The 16,124-nt window shown below is 26.0% G+C and overlaps 1 protein-coding gene across 3 annotated transcripts in view; it reads left to right on the top strand.

Annotated features, from left to right (window-relative positions):
• Positions 1–16,124, top strand: part of LOC114132670 (puratrophin-1-like) — a 163,521-nt gene that overhangs the window by 36,943 nt on the left and 110,454 nt on the right. For all 3 annotated transcript variants that reach the window (XM_050198353.1, XM_050198354.1, XM_050198355.1), the window contains one exon: positions 2,341–2,559. In XM_050198353.1, the coding sequence (XP_050054310.1) occupies positions 2,341–2,559 (219 nt within the window). The remainder of the gene's footprint in view (positions 1–2,340; positions 2,560–16,124) is intronic.

Below are 16,124 nucleotides of genomic sequence, written 5' to 3'. Positions count from 1 at the left end.
ACTATAATATCTGCCCCTACGAGCGTATTGATAAAATAACACGTGGATTACATATAGTACACAGCCGACAAGAAGCAATGATGACCTCCGGCCTGTTTATATACGGCAGTTCGTGACCATCGCGCGTGGTCCAAATCTCGGGAGAGCTATAGGTATAGGTCCAAATTCATCCGGGTCGATTAAAGGTTATAATACACACGACAAGCGCGTTTTATAGGCCAATCGATACTATTGTGTCAACCCACCAACCAGTGATCTTTGGCTGAGATATTTAGCGCAATATTATTAAACAAATAGCCCCATAAAACAATGTACAACAATGGAATATTACGAGAACTTCGCCAGCTTTATAGTTCATCTGATATTCCTCAAGTTAATTTTTTTTTTATTACGCCTGATGTGAATACTTGATATTGACCATCCGTGAGAACGGAACTGTTGAACGGGATAAACGTGATACTAAGTTACATTTTTTTGCATTTTATTACAATCACTTTTTTGTTTTACTATCATTTATATACAAATTCGACACACTTTTAGTTGAGCTTTTAAGATATTTTGCATTTAAATTTTGCAGTAGTTGCAGTTACTATAAATTATTATAATAATGAAATATCTTAGGTACAATTTCTTTCTCAAGGATGAGGTGTGTGTCAATGGTAGTATAGGGGGTAGCCTTCAGTATAGATATTTTGCTTTCTTTATTTGCTTCGCGCACGATATGGTGAAATTACGCTCATGCACTTTACAAAAAGCGAGACTGTCTGGGAACACTTGAACTTATGATTTGTTATTATACATTTTATAAAAAAAAAAAATGGAGCAATAAATAGATTATCATAAAAAGTTTTTAAAATTTTAAAAACGTCTAATAAATGTCATAAGAAAATGAGCATTGCTGAGAATCTTTTTTGAATACGATTGTTTTGCTCATCTAGACTTTCAACCTTTTAAAAGTTATATACCTACCTACTTTTTAACTTATTAGGTAATTATTTTAAGCAATAATTGTTACGTAAATATTGTGGAATGAATATAATTTAATTTTTAATTTTTCCTAACATTTTTTTATTGCCTTGTAATGTGAATATTTACACCTTTTGTTTGCTCGTTCAAAATATTAAAATCAAAATCATATAATATAGTCACAGTTTAAGTATTGACTGTTGAGTTATCATTCTTATATAATCACGGTTCACACAGAATAGACAGAATCCGAATCTATAATACTGGTGACTCTCAAAACGTTTAACATAAATATATGTAATAGTTAGGTAATATTGATATTGAGACGCATACTGCAGGAATTACAATTTTTGAAGTTCTGACCTCTGGGAGGGGTGAATAATCATCGTAACTAATGATTAAAGATTTTTTTATGTTAATACTTGTCTTAAGGTAGTCAGTGAATAATTTTATTTAATTGGACGTACATTGTAAAAATAGAATGTTTAAGAAAATTAGTGCATGTTAATTAATCATTATAATTTATGTGTTTCTAAATAATCTGTTATAATACGCAAGTATTTCGCACAAAGATGTATCTCGTGATTATATAGTTATTTTCTTATCTTCAACTTCCTGTGGATGTTATTCGATGAATAATACATTTCATATAAAGTACACGCATGTACGTACTTAGATACTATTGTTAAACAGTCCCCTATACTAACATTACCCGAGTGCGTATCGTCTTTGTATAAGGAATATTACCCTAAGACCACACACGCGGTAAAGACGGAGGAATAGAAGAATAATAAGAAAAGACGGGCGAGAAAATAATAGTGCTGTCGATTTATTTGTCGGAACCAAGGGCGACTGAGTAAGGGAAATCAAGAGACTGGTTATGTAAATACACCCTGTGTTTATTTTTTATTCCCGTTGGTTATTATTGTTATTAGTGTAATTTGAACAACTCGATTGCGCTTTTGAAACCAGAGTGGTAATATTTTCTACACTTTAATTGGATAATACTATAATTGTGATCAGAAGACATAAATAAATGGTAAAAAATGAGCGACTTTATAATCTTGTCCAACATAATAAAATAAGCGTTAATCGTTTAGTCCAAGTGTACGGCAGTTTTGTATCCTTTGTATAAAATCATAAAAATAATAGTTTTTGAAAATAATTTATAATATTATTCAACAATTAAAATAATATAGTTCACGTGCTAGTGTACCGTGCCGATAAAATGTGTCATAAAAATAAATCTTGTATTTTTCAACATTATATTACCTATATTTTTAAATATATTGTAGTACTTTATTATTTAAATAAATGTGTACATTTAATATTTCATGGAAATATTTTAATACGTGTGTAAATTTTTTATTTTAGGATCCTCGACAGAAACTATTTACTGTTCAACAACTCGTCGACGAGTTTATTGGTCCATACTATGTAAATTATAGCGAAACACGTGCAGTTCTCGTGAGACAAGCAAAACAGTTGCTGACAAATGTATATCAAGATGATGTCGCTAACTTTCATGGGTGTTTTTGTGTGCCAGTCAGCGAAATTCTCAAAAAAGTCGTTGAAACGTTCAGAAAATATCAGGTATTTATGACGAGTTATGTCTTATATTATAATCATTTAGAAATAGTCAATAGCATTTTAAATATCAAATTGAATACGATTAGTAAAAGTCAATAGTTTGTTCACGTCCTTGAGATAATATTAAAGTTGTAGTCATTTCTAGAACAAATCTTAGTCGTGAAATCACGTTAAATGCGATTATATAAGTAATATAAGTGGTTCAAGTTGTAACTTAAACTTGTTTTTGAATTCACAATGACTGTTCATGTCATTTTTGATAAATATCATCTGCCAGTTGTAGATTTATGATGTTCGTGCACGCATTGCACTTTCGGTGGGTGCACCATTTGTTATTATTATTTCGTGTACTAAAAGCAATGGAGGGGTTTGTTGTGCATTGATGAAGATTCTGCATTGGGTTTGTATAAAGGGTTAGTTATATGATGAAAAACTTTGTGTTGTGTGAGTGGATAACGGTGTTTTTATTCGATTAATGGAAAACATGACTCATACGGAAATATACCGCAGAATTCAGTATTCAGACCCTATAACAATGAATGTGTTTCAAATTTCCCACGTTTGCGTGTTTATGTAATACTAACTGCTAAGGGTGTAAAATATAAATGGCTGTATACATATAATATATAGGTAATAGGGTTCGATAAAAGGCTGTGACAAGACATAATTTGTGGTCATACCTAATAATTTAATTAAAATAGTTGCGGTCATGATTATTTACTGTTTTTTGTCATCGCTTTAATGGCAACGCCTCTTCATTGCTTTTCTATGATGATAATAGAATGTATTACATTTTAAATGTCGCTATAAATCATTTTGATGTACATAAAACGTGTTTATTATCGACTAAATTGTACAAAAAGTATTGTCCTGTATTACATAAAACCGCACTTACACGTTTAGTGTAATGTATTTTTTAATACCTTTTATTTTCCCCATTCCACATTGTTCATACGATAATTGTGTACATAATATTTATACTTATACTACTATAAAACTTGCTAATTTATTGTTATAACAAAAGATTATTTTATCTAAAAGCGTGGAACTCATTTGGAGCAATCAAAACAAGTTTAACGTATTTGGATAAATTTTGAGGATCCATTAAGACCAAATAATATTACACGATATTTACTTCATTATAATCATACTCTTAATTGTTAAGTATAAATAATATAATAATCATAGTTTTCATACGATTAGTGGATGCCATATAATTACTTTGGAAATAGGCATATACAAGATGTATACAATTTTTAAATTTTTAACCATCGTCACGTTATTATTTTACTAAATGTTTCTTGTTATTTTTCAAAACTTCCCATATTATAATATTTAAATTTATAAATAACTGTCATAAAGCTCCTGGAAAGAAACATTAAAAAACTTGCAAATGATAAGTATATTATACAATATGTTTTATAGTAAAAGTGCGAATACTGGTTAAACATAGTAATCATAAGATACACTAAGTACTTTGATTATATCTTGAAGATTTTAGTAGCTTGGACTTTTACAAACGAGATTTAGGACACATAATCCGTTTTGGTGAGTGTCTGAAATTTTATACACGAAATGCGTGATATTTTTCCCCTTATTTTATTAATTAAAATATTTTACGTTAACTTAAAAATGATAATTATTAAAGTAAATTAGGTACTACATATTTAACTATGTGTATCTAATATACTAGTAGTGTACTAATGATGCACACATCTATATTAATATTTAATAATATGACCACAAGTTTATATAATTATCATATAATTATGCAAAATTTAAAATAATTATTAATATAATTTTATGTTAGGTTTATTTTTATAACAAAAGTTATTTATTTGTGCAGGCTTAGTTATTGTGGCATTTCGAGTTTTACCATACATTTTTAAATCAGCACAAATTGCGTAAAATATAGTATTAAGACAAGTATGAATAGCTTTAATCAAATAGGTAGGTACTTTTTGCTAATTGATTGATTGTATGAAGTACACGTGTCAAGGTCTTCCTTTATCATGTTTTATACTTAAGTTGAAATAAAAATTCCCAAAGTGGATTGTAGTAAAATTTCACTTGCTACATACAATAATTTCAATTTTTACAGTAGTATTTAATAATAGCATATATGTGTGTAGCTAATGTATTACCTAATATATTTATTATTATAATTATCATTTTTAAGTTAACATATAATATTGTAATTTATAAAACAAGAAAAAAATATCATAAAATCGGTAAAGAATTTTGGACTTTTACTAACACTGATTATCTTAAGATTCACTAAATCACCTTTGTAAAAGTTTAAATTATAAAAATCAATCGAGGTTTAAATAACATATTTTGTGTATCCTAAGTTTTATCAAAATCTATATAGAAATATCCGAATTTTAATTAATCCTAGGTTTTACTGGTATTCCAGTTTTTACGGTAATATATATTATATATATATTATATATGATTTTACGATATTATCTTACCTTCATTGGTTGTGCGTAATTCTCTGGGAATGGATGATACGTGTTAAATTGTAAGAGCACATAATTACATTATTCATAAACGACAACTCGAAAACTATCGTAGGTATTAGATTGAGATTTGAAATCGAAATTTCGATGCACTGCATGTGTCTTATACACTATGCATATATACTCGTAAAAGTTTAGAACTTCATTAAATTGCATAGATAATTTTTTCACTGACAACTTTTCTGCACGTGGATTAGGCCTGTAGTTCTTTGTATGCCAACAACGTGCAACGGTGGTAGGCTCGGCTAAATAAATCACGGTCCACATCATTGTAAATGCTAATTCAATTTCGTACACTCGTGGTGGAGTGGGTAACTGGTATTTTTAGTTGTTCATCGAGACATCGTATGTGGTCTTGCGAAAACGGTCATTTTATGTCTTAACCGTTTTTTTTCGCGTCCGCTTCGCCGCTGTCTCCGATTCATGACTATTTGCGATTGAATCGTTTTCGTATTGCCGTCCAAGAATACGTATTATAATAATATAATATTATATGACATTGACGTATTGTGCAATGTGAAAGAATTTTAGAAGAAATAAGTGTTGAACGGACGGTATCATCTCTAGCCCAACGAAACTAATCGTCGACCATTTCCAAGAATTATTCAACTGTCACACGTTTTATTAAAATAGGATGCATTTAAGTCATTTGTATTATTCACATGTTCCTTATACGCTTTGGAATCACTTATTTAAAATGTGTTTTATTTTCGTATGATTTGACTATGTGAGTAGTTATACATTGTACTTATAGGTTTCGAAAATACAAGCAAAACCTATTAGTATAGGTAAAGTAGACTTTTGATGGCTTGTGCGTGACTTATTATGAGTATTAATTGATATTTTACGTTATCGCCGTATTGTATTCATAAAAATAACATAATATATTGATGAATTGTTGAATCGACTACTCGTGCGTAAACTGTAAGATCTGAAGCAGTATTATAATATTATAATTTCAATAGTATAAATAAATTATCAGAAAGATGTGAATTTGACGGGCTATGATAAAATTGCATTGAATTTTAGATGTTTTAATCTGTTAATTTGTAGTAAATAGTAATATGTATCATTTGGTTCAATTTATTAAAATTTTTATAAGTCTGAAAAAATAGCACTGACCGAAATATATTGAAATTTTTATGCTTTAGTTGTTATTGTAATACAATAATCACACCTATAATTTAATATATACACAACTAATAAAAGTTTATAAGTGTAAAATACAAACTGTCTTTGAGTGTCTGCCAAAATGGATGTAAAATCAAAACAATATTGGTTTTCTTGTGTTAAATAATTATGCATCATGATATATATTAAACATTTATGTTAAAAAAAAACTAATAAAATATTTATATAGTCACGACAATTACAGATACGCTAACCGTGGAAATAAAATATGGCGAAGCTCCCGGACTCCTGTGGAATGGGTGGTAAACAAATAATATATCGTAGTGATCATTTTTTTTATGACTCCCGTTTTCAATACAATTATTTGAAATAGTGCCAATACCAAGATTTAGTTTAGTTATAGAAACCTAATTTATAGATTTTGTTCAACATTTCATCTACCATGCAATCTGAATATTTAGAATATAATATCATATGTCACAATAGATTTTTTTTTTTTAATTCTTATATTATGTTTATGATGTATGCCTATCAGCAAGTCTGACAAATTAGCATTAATTGATCTAGTAAAAATAACAGTATTAAACATGAATTAACATAATTAATATTGAACTGTATTTGTATTTCCATACACAATAGAATGAGGTTTGATTAAAACCTAGATTGAGTGAACATGTATGGTTTTTATTTGTTATTATCATCATTATTTTAACGAACGCCTTGCGTTATAGTATCGACCAAGCCTTATTGTTTGTACGTGATCGATGGCTGCTTTTTTCCTCTTGTAGAGACGAGAACAATAATAATAATAATAATGCAATTATTATTACTATTATTATAATTATTATTATTATTATTACAGCTGAAAGGACTGTATAGCTCACAAAAGGAAGACTACTCTTGTCTCGTATTTGTGTATAAAACAGTCAATGTTATTAAAAATTATTCGTTTCGGGCACCGCCGGTCATGACCTAAGACATTTTTCCCATGTCTTGGATACCATCGCCAAAGTTTTTATTAATATAAATTTCGGCTTACATCAAAACCAAACTTGTTTTCAACACAGGTGACCCTTGTGTTATTTATGACAAACAATAATACATTTTATACATATCTCTACAAGTCTTATTAATTTAGATAAATATGGTGATTTAAGAATAATATTATAACTGTTTTTTTTTATGTATGAAATAATAGTTTTCAGGATTATAGAACAGTTATATTTCATTGTTAGAAAAGTAAAATTATAACCACTTTAGTTGTTGTTAACTTAAATTTATTGTTTATTTTTTTAATTGGAGAGTAACCGTTTTAATTGAATTTAATAAATTAAAATGATACAATTGAAAACCGTTAATTGTATAATCAATTCATTTCAAGGTTTATTAAAGTATGTAACAATATATGTTTTGAACATTATTTTTCTCACGAAAGAGATTGTACTAACATATTTATTTCAGTTTACACATTTATTAGAAATTAACAGTATATTATTTATGATTTATATAATATAATTACTGAAAGTATTAGATTTTACGAATCACTATAGTTAATAATTATTTATATAAATTATTAACAATGTAGGTATATTGTATATATATATATATATATATAATATGCATTTTAATTTATAACGTATGTACTTTATGTACTTTTAAACATTTATGACTAATATTATTCACTATTATAGAATTAAGACTTTACTAAATTATGTTTTCTAAATTTGCTTTAAACAAATATTACACAATACACATAAGATATCTTATAATATATAATATGATCTAAATTTAAACTCTGAATTATAAATTGTTACTACAAAAAATTGCTTTTCTCTTCAAACGTTGATTAGTGAATACATTCAATTTTATAGTACCTATATAATATAATATTATTATCGTAACTCAAAAATTAAAATTATTTTATTACTTTTAAAATATATTAAATTATATTACATATATTAGGAATTATTCTTATTTATTATTCAAGGAAAACATAAAATAGTCAAAATAAATCGGTAATTAAAATGCTGAATTATTACTATTAACTGTTTTTTAAATTTTTGTACCTACTATAATTTTGAGAGAATTTATATTATATGTAATATAAATTATCTCAACTAAATTTATTTTATGCATGAAAAAAGTTAGTTATATACGTTGAGTTTTTTAAGTGATGTATTTAATATCTTTTAAATCTAACCGTATATACATCATAAACTAATTAAATAAATTAATGAACTTGTTGCTGTTCAATATTAAGAAGTTGTTACCTACAATAAATCGGAATAGATACTGTTGTATGGCATTTTTGGCTTTAACATAGAGTTCATTTCACCGCGGTCTCACCATAGGAAATTAGCTGGATAGATGTGTACATGTCGTGAGCATGATTGATCGTTTATTATTATTATTATTATTATTTTTTAAATAACTTTAAAAACTATTGTATGGTATGTATTATATATTAATAATCGTTTTGTTTGTTTTGCTAGTGATGAATAATTTGTTCACGATTGAAAAGTGAAAACTCGCACGAATTCGCTGTGGGGTTTGTTTCTTGAACGGGGAAAATATAGCCATAAATAAAATTGGTGAACGATATGAAATACCAAAAAAGCACTTAATTTAAATTATATTTTAATCAAATAGGTATCGTGGATTATCGTTATCAACGCACACGGCTCGGCGTTATGGTTCCTTCGGGGTAAATAATATTACACATTATATTATAGGTACACAGGTATTTTCTGGCATATGATTATAAAATGTGGCTTTCCAATGAATGACCGAGAAATGTTTACAGCACAAGATGCCGCAGATTGCGTTTGAGTTTCTGATGCACCGAACTGCTGGCTGTCGTGAACCCTGTCGGCTACCACGAATGTTTTTTTTTCGGATTCGTATCTATTGACTTCTATCGATTTACAATATACACTAACTCTTCCTCTAGTCATGTAATATTATTCCGGCATATTAAGAGACTTGCGTATTGGCGCGAAGGGCGTGCTGCAAATTGTTTCCCATCCCTCGGGGTCATTTCCTCTTTGGGCGGACAACCGAAGATCTCATTTCATCCGTGTGTGTTGCTTGTTTGGCTTTTTCTTTATGTAGTTTCTCCGACACGTAAATAAGGTGTATTAAGTAGGCTGTACGCCATTTTGTCCGATGTAACGATACTTGGGTCACGCGTTCGGGTTCGTAATGAGAGTCTGAGACACGATTACAGAATGTGTGGACGTTGTGACATTTTAATTTTATTTATTAGTAGATATATTGGGACGAATCTTGGGACCTGATATACTTGTCGTGTTCTGGGGAAAGTTTACTGATTTCTCGAAATTTTCCTTCGTTCAAATTTAATCAACCTCCCGGATATAATATATATTTTTAAAAAAAAACTATAAATTTATAGCAGACTATAGCCCTTTATACGCTTTATTATTATTACAAATTGATTCATTTATATATCACCATAAACGATATCTCGTATTACTCGTAATATATTGGTATGTATTAATAATATCGTATCATCTGTATATCACGGTATTTGTTCATTATTTTTTTCTCTTCAATATCTGTTTTGCATTTTAATGTTTAAAATGTTAGGGTCTGTTGAACTTGTATTGAAAATCATCAATGATTTATACCCAGGCAATGCTCAAGAATCAACGATAAATTGTGACTGGTGTCAGGCCGTTACCTGGTATTTCCGATTTCCTGTAATTTGCTTCTGTTATTACACGCCTATTTTTTTCTCGACTAAATTTGATATACATATGATAATATCATTAAGTTATGTAAATATCAATTTGGTTTTTTGTGTTAGAGTAAGATTTTATTTAGCGTGGCTCTAACATTTTTCTTTGCTTTTAATATTGTTGTTCACGATTATTGTTATTAATGTTATACCAAAACCTGTAATAAAATCATATGTAATGATAATTACTTCTGATTTTAATGATAAATAATTTAAATTTCATAATATTGTATTATTATATGTATACCGTCTATGTATAAGAAATTTATTTTGAAGCGCGGACACTTGTCTAATTTATATTATAACAGTTATGATAATTTTGTATAGGTAAATGTAGTATTTTGATAAATTATGTATATATACATAATTACATGACTTTTATGATAACTCATTTCATTTTATATTTAGCAAACTCAAAATGGTTCAAAGTTCAGCGTTCAACAAAAAATATGAAAAGATAAAAATTAAATTAAAACAATTATATTATTTTGAAATGTGTTTATTTTGCATTTTAAAATCATTAGTATTTATTTAAGTTAGATATTATTCAAAGAAGACTATGGTTAAAAATACTTATATAAACGGATTTTCTATATAATTTATCATTTATAATAATAGAAGGTATCTACATTAAGGATGTCAAAAGAAAACTTATGATAGTAAAACGTTACTAATTGTTTAGCATTTGGTATCAAATGAGAAAGTTTTTACATATAGTTTTTTTTTTATTGCAATATGATTAATAGGAAATATTTAATTATATTTTATACACATAATAAAAACTATCATTTGATAAACAACGGTTTTATTTACCAACAAGATAAGTCACGAATATTTAACTATTTTTAACAATAAAACTATATATTTTATATATATATTTATAATATATAATAATCGTTACCTATAATCGTGATATTAGAGGCACCTTGATGGTGTTATTGCATCTATTGAGCTTTTTAGAAATTCCAATATTATTTATTTATATATAATTAATGAAATATTATATTTTATTGAAAATTAATTTGATATAATAGTGTCTCTAATTTCTATGATTACAGTATGAATCAAAGTTTTTGTTAATTATAAATAATATAAACAATACTTGACTCTCTAATGGTTTTTTTTTTTTTTTAATGCACCTCTACTATTTTAAATTTATTAATTTTTAAATGAAAAATAAAATATGTTAATAAAAGCAATATATAATAAAAGTTTTACTGTAAAAAAGTTAGTATTCGATCAAAATAGTATATTCTGAAATAATGTCGTAGATAGTGTTTTTATTATACGTGTTTGATACAATAAACTAATTTACACAAATGATCCGTACCTAATTCATTTTATTTTTTAATTAAATTTATTTTTTATTTAGATGACCTTCTAAGTATGCATAATGGTTAATTGTTATTTATTTTAATGATATTTTATGTATAAAAATTGTTCTTTTATTAAATTATTACTTTTAAAAGTTTTATAAAATTATGTTTATTTTCTATACCTACCTATTGAAAAAATGTTTTTCTATGAGTAAAAAAATATTTAGTAGTATATAATTATAAGAACTCAGGAAACGTTTTTATTTATTATATTACATGATTTTTTGCCTTATGATAGAAAAAAATATGTATTAAAGAATATATTGTTAAATTTAATGGATGTTGATCTTGTATTTATTGTTAGTGAATAATCGAATGAAAGCTATTGAAATAAATATTTGAAAAATTAAACTTTTATTTTATTATTATCAGACACTGAAATTGATTATTTTTAATGTTTAAAGCGTATTTTTTATCTAATAATTAAATAATCTTTATCAAATCTTGTTTTATTATGTTTTTAATTGTAATATATTAAATATTACCCGTGAATTAGAGTTCAAAAATCAACATTCTCTTCCGCTGTATAGTAATGCTTTAGCTAAATGTTGGTTTTCAAAATGAATGTAAGTTTGTCATATATATATGTTTATCATATATAATATTATTCTACACGATTAAATTAAAATTTCAGGTATATAATAAAAGTATAAATTAATATTAGGTTAAATTATAATTTTATTTTAGTCTATTTAAAACAATAAAATCATATATAATAATGTTATTGCCTTAGATTTATTTTATGCACATAAATTCAATCTATTAATTAATTCTAATTTTTATGTATATTAAATGTGTAAATACTAAATTGTGTACAAAACTAGTACAATTTATGAAATAATGATACATATTTAGTAAAAATGACATATTATAAATTTTTGAAAATTTTTTGTTTCTTTATTTAATCTTATTTATGATTTTGTTCTGCTCGCAATATCATGCTTCACCTAACTTCGGTTTATCTTATATTTTTTTTTTTTAATACACTAATAATCCTGCATTATATAATACTACTCTATATGACTATACTATATGTTGTTATTAAAATGTATTATTACTATTATTATTGTTGATATTTCCTGTCTACTGTTGCTGACTGGTTAGGGTGTTGACCGAAAGCTTAATTATTACCTAAGATGCCGCCATCATAATTATAGAGTCGGCGGCGTTTTAGTTCACTTTACACTTTACACTCTACCGCAGAATGCATATAGTTATAAGTATTACTGTGCATTTTACTACAATGAATTGCATCAGTATTTTATTCATAAAAAACAAAAAAAAAAATTAAATATGTTATATATATATATTTTTTTTTTGATGTTATATTTAGACTTCTCTATGAAATTTTTTTCTGGAATTTAAATCATATTGTATAAATAGGTATAGGTTTATTTATATATTTTATACTTAACTTTCTCATTTTTCAGTACAGTTTTTTTATTTAAATTATTAACAAAATTAAAAATTAGGTACTGGTCATTTATAAACTTCAACATCATTGGTATATATACTATAGTTACTGTGATAAATATATTTTATAACATCACTGAATCTATGATAATCTTTAATAACTTAAGAAGTTTTTCAAGTACCTACATTATAATATAATGATTATTTGAATGAGGTCAAAATATAAATGCACTTTACAATATTATATAATTAATGTGGATGTTAAATATCATTTTATAATTAGTATAACTCATTATAATAAGGTTAAACTGTGGTAGTTAAAACTCAAGATTTAAGGAAAACTGCGTCAAATACCAGTCTTTTATAAGTGCATTAGATATTTATTCAACATTTATAATAAGGTTGGTCGACTTTATTATCACAGTTATTTATATGTATATTTTACTTCTTACTATCTATTGTTTTTATAAACCAGCTTGACATCATGTAATATAATGCGCTTTATAGAACACTTAATAAAAATATGACAAGTCTTAGGGGTTGAGAAACTTTTCTGAATGAATATGAATATTATTTATTAAATGGCAAGACGATTGTAGTAACTGAAAAAAGTTCAAGGAATTTATGTCACAATTAGGTCGTTCCGCGCTAGACACCGTAAATCACTGCATAATGCATAAACATAATAATATACAAGTTATTACTTATTACTATTATTTTTCTTAAAAAAATATGTAGTGTCGCAACTTTAAATTTCTCTGAGTTATAATTTTAGATTAATATGTAGGTACATGTTAATATATTACTATGCCAAATGTATATATATAACATAATGGTATTCAAGCACGCTTTTATATTGGAAGCTCAAGTGTTTAAATTCTACGTATAAATTTGGATGTTTTTCATGCCTTAAATTTACTGAAATAGGAACTCTTTTGGTTTAATACTGCAATATTGTAGGAGCTGCGTTTACAAATTATTTATTTTTTATTTATTAAAATTTGAATGTATAGGGATCAAAGTAAAAAGATGTGTACTATAATACTTGTGGATTTGTCTGTGTATTTAATGGTATAAAATATTTAAGATCAAGTACTTAATTAATGTTTCATAATATTATTCATATTATATTTAAGCTTTAGCATAAATATACTATAAGTTTTTTGATATCAAATTAATGTCGTTAATCGTTATTTATTTAAATAATCGTAAATTATTTTTAATAACAATGTACCTATAAAATCATATAATATATATATATATATTATGGTTAATATTATAGATTATAATATTCAAATAAATAATTAACAAATAATAAAAATTAGCATAGATGTTTTATGATTTTGGATTTTGGTCAATTGTTTTGCAGCATAATCATCGTAGATATTATATTTCACGAAGCCTTTCAATACGGAACACGCAAATCCACCTACTATACTGTCTATATCGAAATGAAATACGAGTATGATCTTCAATTTTCAAGTACCTAGTTAAGATAGAATAATTTCTTGTGTATTATATATTGTCTTATAATTATGACCTAGATACAATTTATTTCGTAAGCGCTTATTCATGGCCGCCTGTTATAAAATATGATCCTCACTGTAAAATATAGTTTATCACACAGCTTTACCAATTCTCTTTAATGTATTAGGATTTTTTAATATACTCGATTTGATGACAAGGATCTGCGAAATGTACTAGTAAACCCTACAGACAGTATATTGTTATTTACAAGTTATTTTACCTTTTATAGAGGAGGTTTTGGCAAGTAAAATTGTTAGAGAAATTTTATTCTTAGCTATAGACTATAATAATTGAATTCCACACGTGTTTCGTCTAATACAAGAGGCAAGAGCGTGCAATGATGGAACTTTTGAACATGTGCCAAATGTGTACTTGTCTTACAAGAGTATATTTTATATTTATTATAACTATACATATATAATATATGAGTGATATTACACAATTTTTGGTTCAGCAAAATTAGGTAAACAAATCGCCTGCTAATACTCGAGTATGTGCTGCAAGGGCGTGATTTATTAAGATCAAGTCATTTACTCTATTATTTACTTATATGTACAATGTACATACAAATTACTTTCATTATTTCATAAATTACCTACCTATTATAGATCAACTAAGATTCATATGCATTTGAATTTCAAAATATTAGATTTGTATAATTTATGAATAGTTTAACTTATTTTCCTATTCCCTTTCATATTAGATTATTAATTTTAACCAAGTGTCAAAAAATTTTTTTATTAGGTATATAATTCTATACTTTGTAATAAAATAATATTTAAATCGTACGTTAAATTTATTGGAATTAGTATTCGTATGGATTATACTCTAATAAAAGTAGAGAAATTATTGATGTTTAATGAAACAATTAAATTTTTATTTAATGTGAACACAACAACCATAGTATGGTAAAATCTCTAACCAACGTATTTATTACCAAACCATATCACTTTTAGTGTATATTATATTTAATATTGTACATACATCATTTTTTATGAGTTAGTTTAGAAATAAAATCATCACTCTTCGTAAGTATATTATATAGAAAGATTTAATTTAATACGTATGTTATAAAAATTATTTCGTCGTTATGTTATATTTCTTAAAATACAACCAAAGTTTTTAATTCTTTGAACTGTTTTTGTTTATCTGGACAAAATTATAGTCAGAAATTTCAATTTTAATGTATGACATAAAAAACTACAGCTGAAATGCATTCTTAAAGATTATTTTTACTTAAAATATATGTATAATTATGATGGTTTTACGTTTTTGCTTGTTTATTTTGGATGTTTTTTCTGTACACACATATATAAATATATAATATGTAAATCATACATCTATAATTCTATATTAAAAATATAGTTATTAAAGCTTTATAATCATAAATAATTTATTAAGATTATATTATTATATTATCTATTAATTTAAGAAACTACACTTGGGGTCCGTGCAAAGCACAAACAAATTAACCATTTATATATTTTACAAAAAAGTAAATATTTTTAAGTTTGATAAAATAATTAATACGAATACAAGTGTACAACAACCTTGAGTGTTATTTCTTTACCATTTGCTGCTTACTACATGCCTCGCAGGGTATTGGAGCGCAGGAAAAACGATATAATAGCGTAATCATCATCGATGGCTGTAGTATGGTTGTAGAAGAGAATGAGGCACTTTTATGAATCATTTTAATTATTTAACAATTTAGGTATATTTTATTATACTTTTATTCGTTATAAAAGCTGAGTGATGTTAAATATCCATCGATAATTAATATTCAATATAAAAACAGTTAAATTCACCTTTCAAATATAAAAATTTATTTTATTATAATGT

This window comes from Aphis gossypii, chromosome 1 (genome assembly GCF_020184175.1).
Source record: "Aphis gossypii isolate Hap1 chromosome 1, ASM2018417v2, whole genome shotgun sequence".
Classification (NCBI taxonomy): Eukaryota; Metazoa; Arthropoda; class Insecta; order Hemiptera; family Aphididae; genus Aphis; species Aphis gossypii.
Note: the sequence above shows the minus strand (reverse complement) of the source record. Positions and strands in the feature narration are given on the sequence as shown.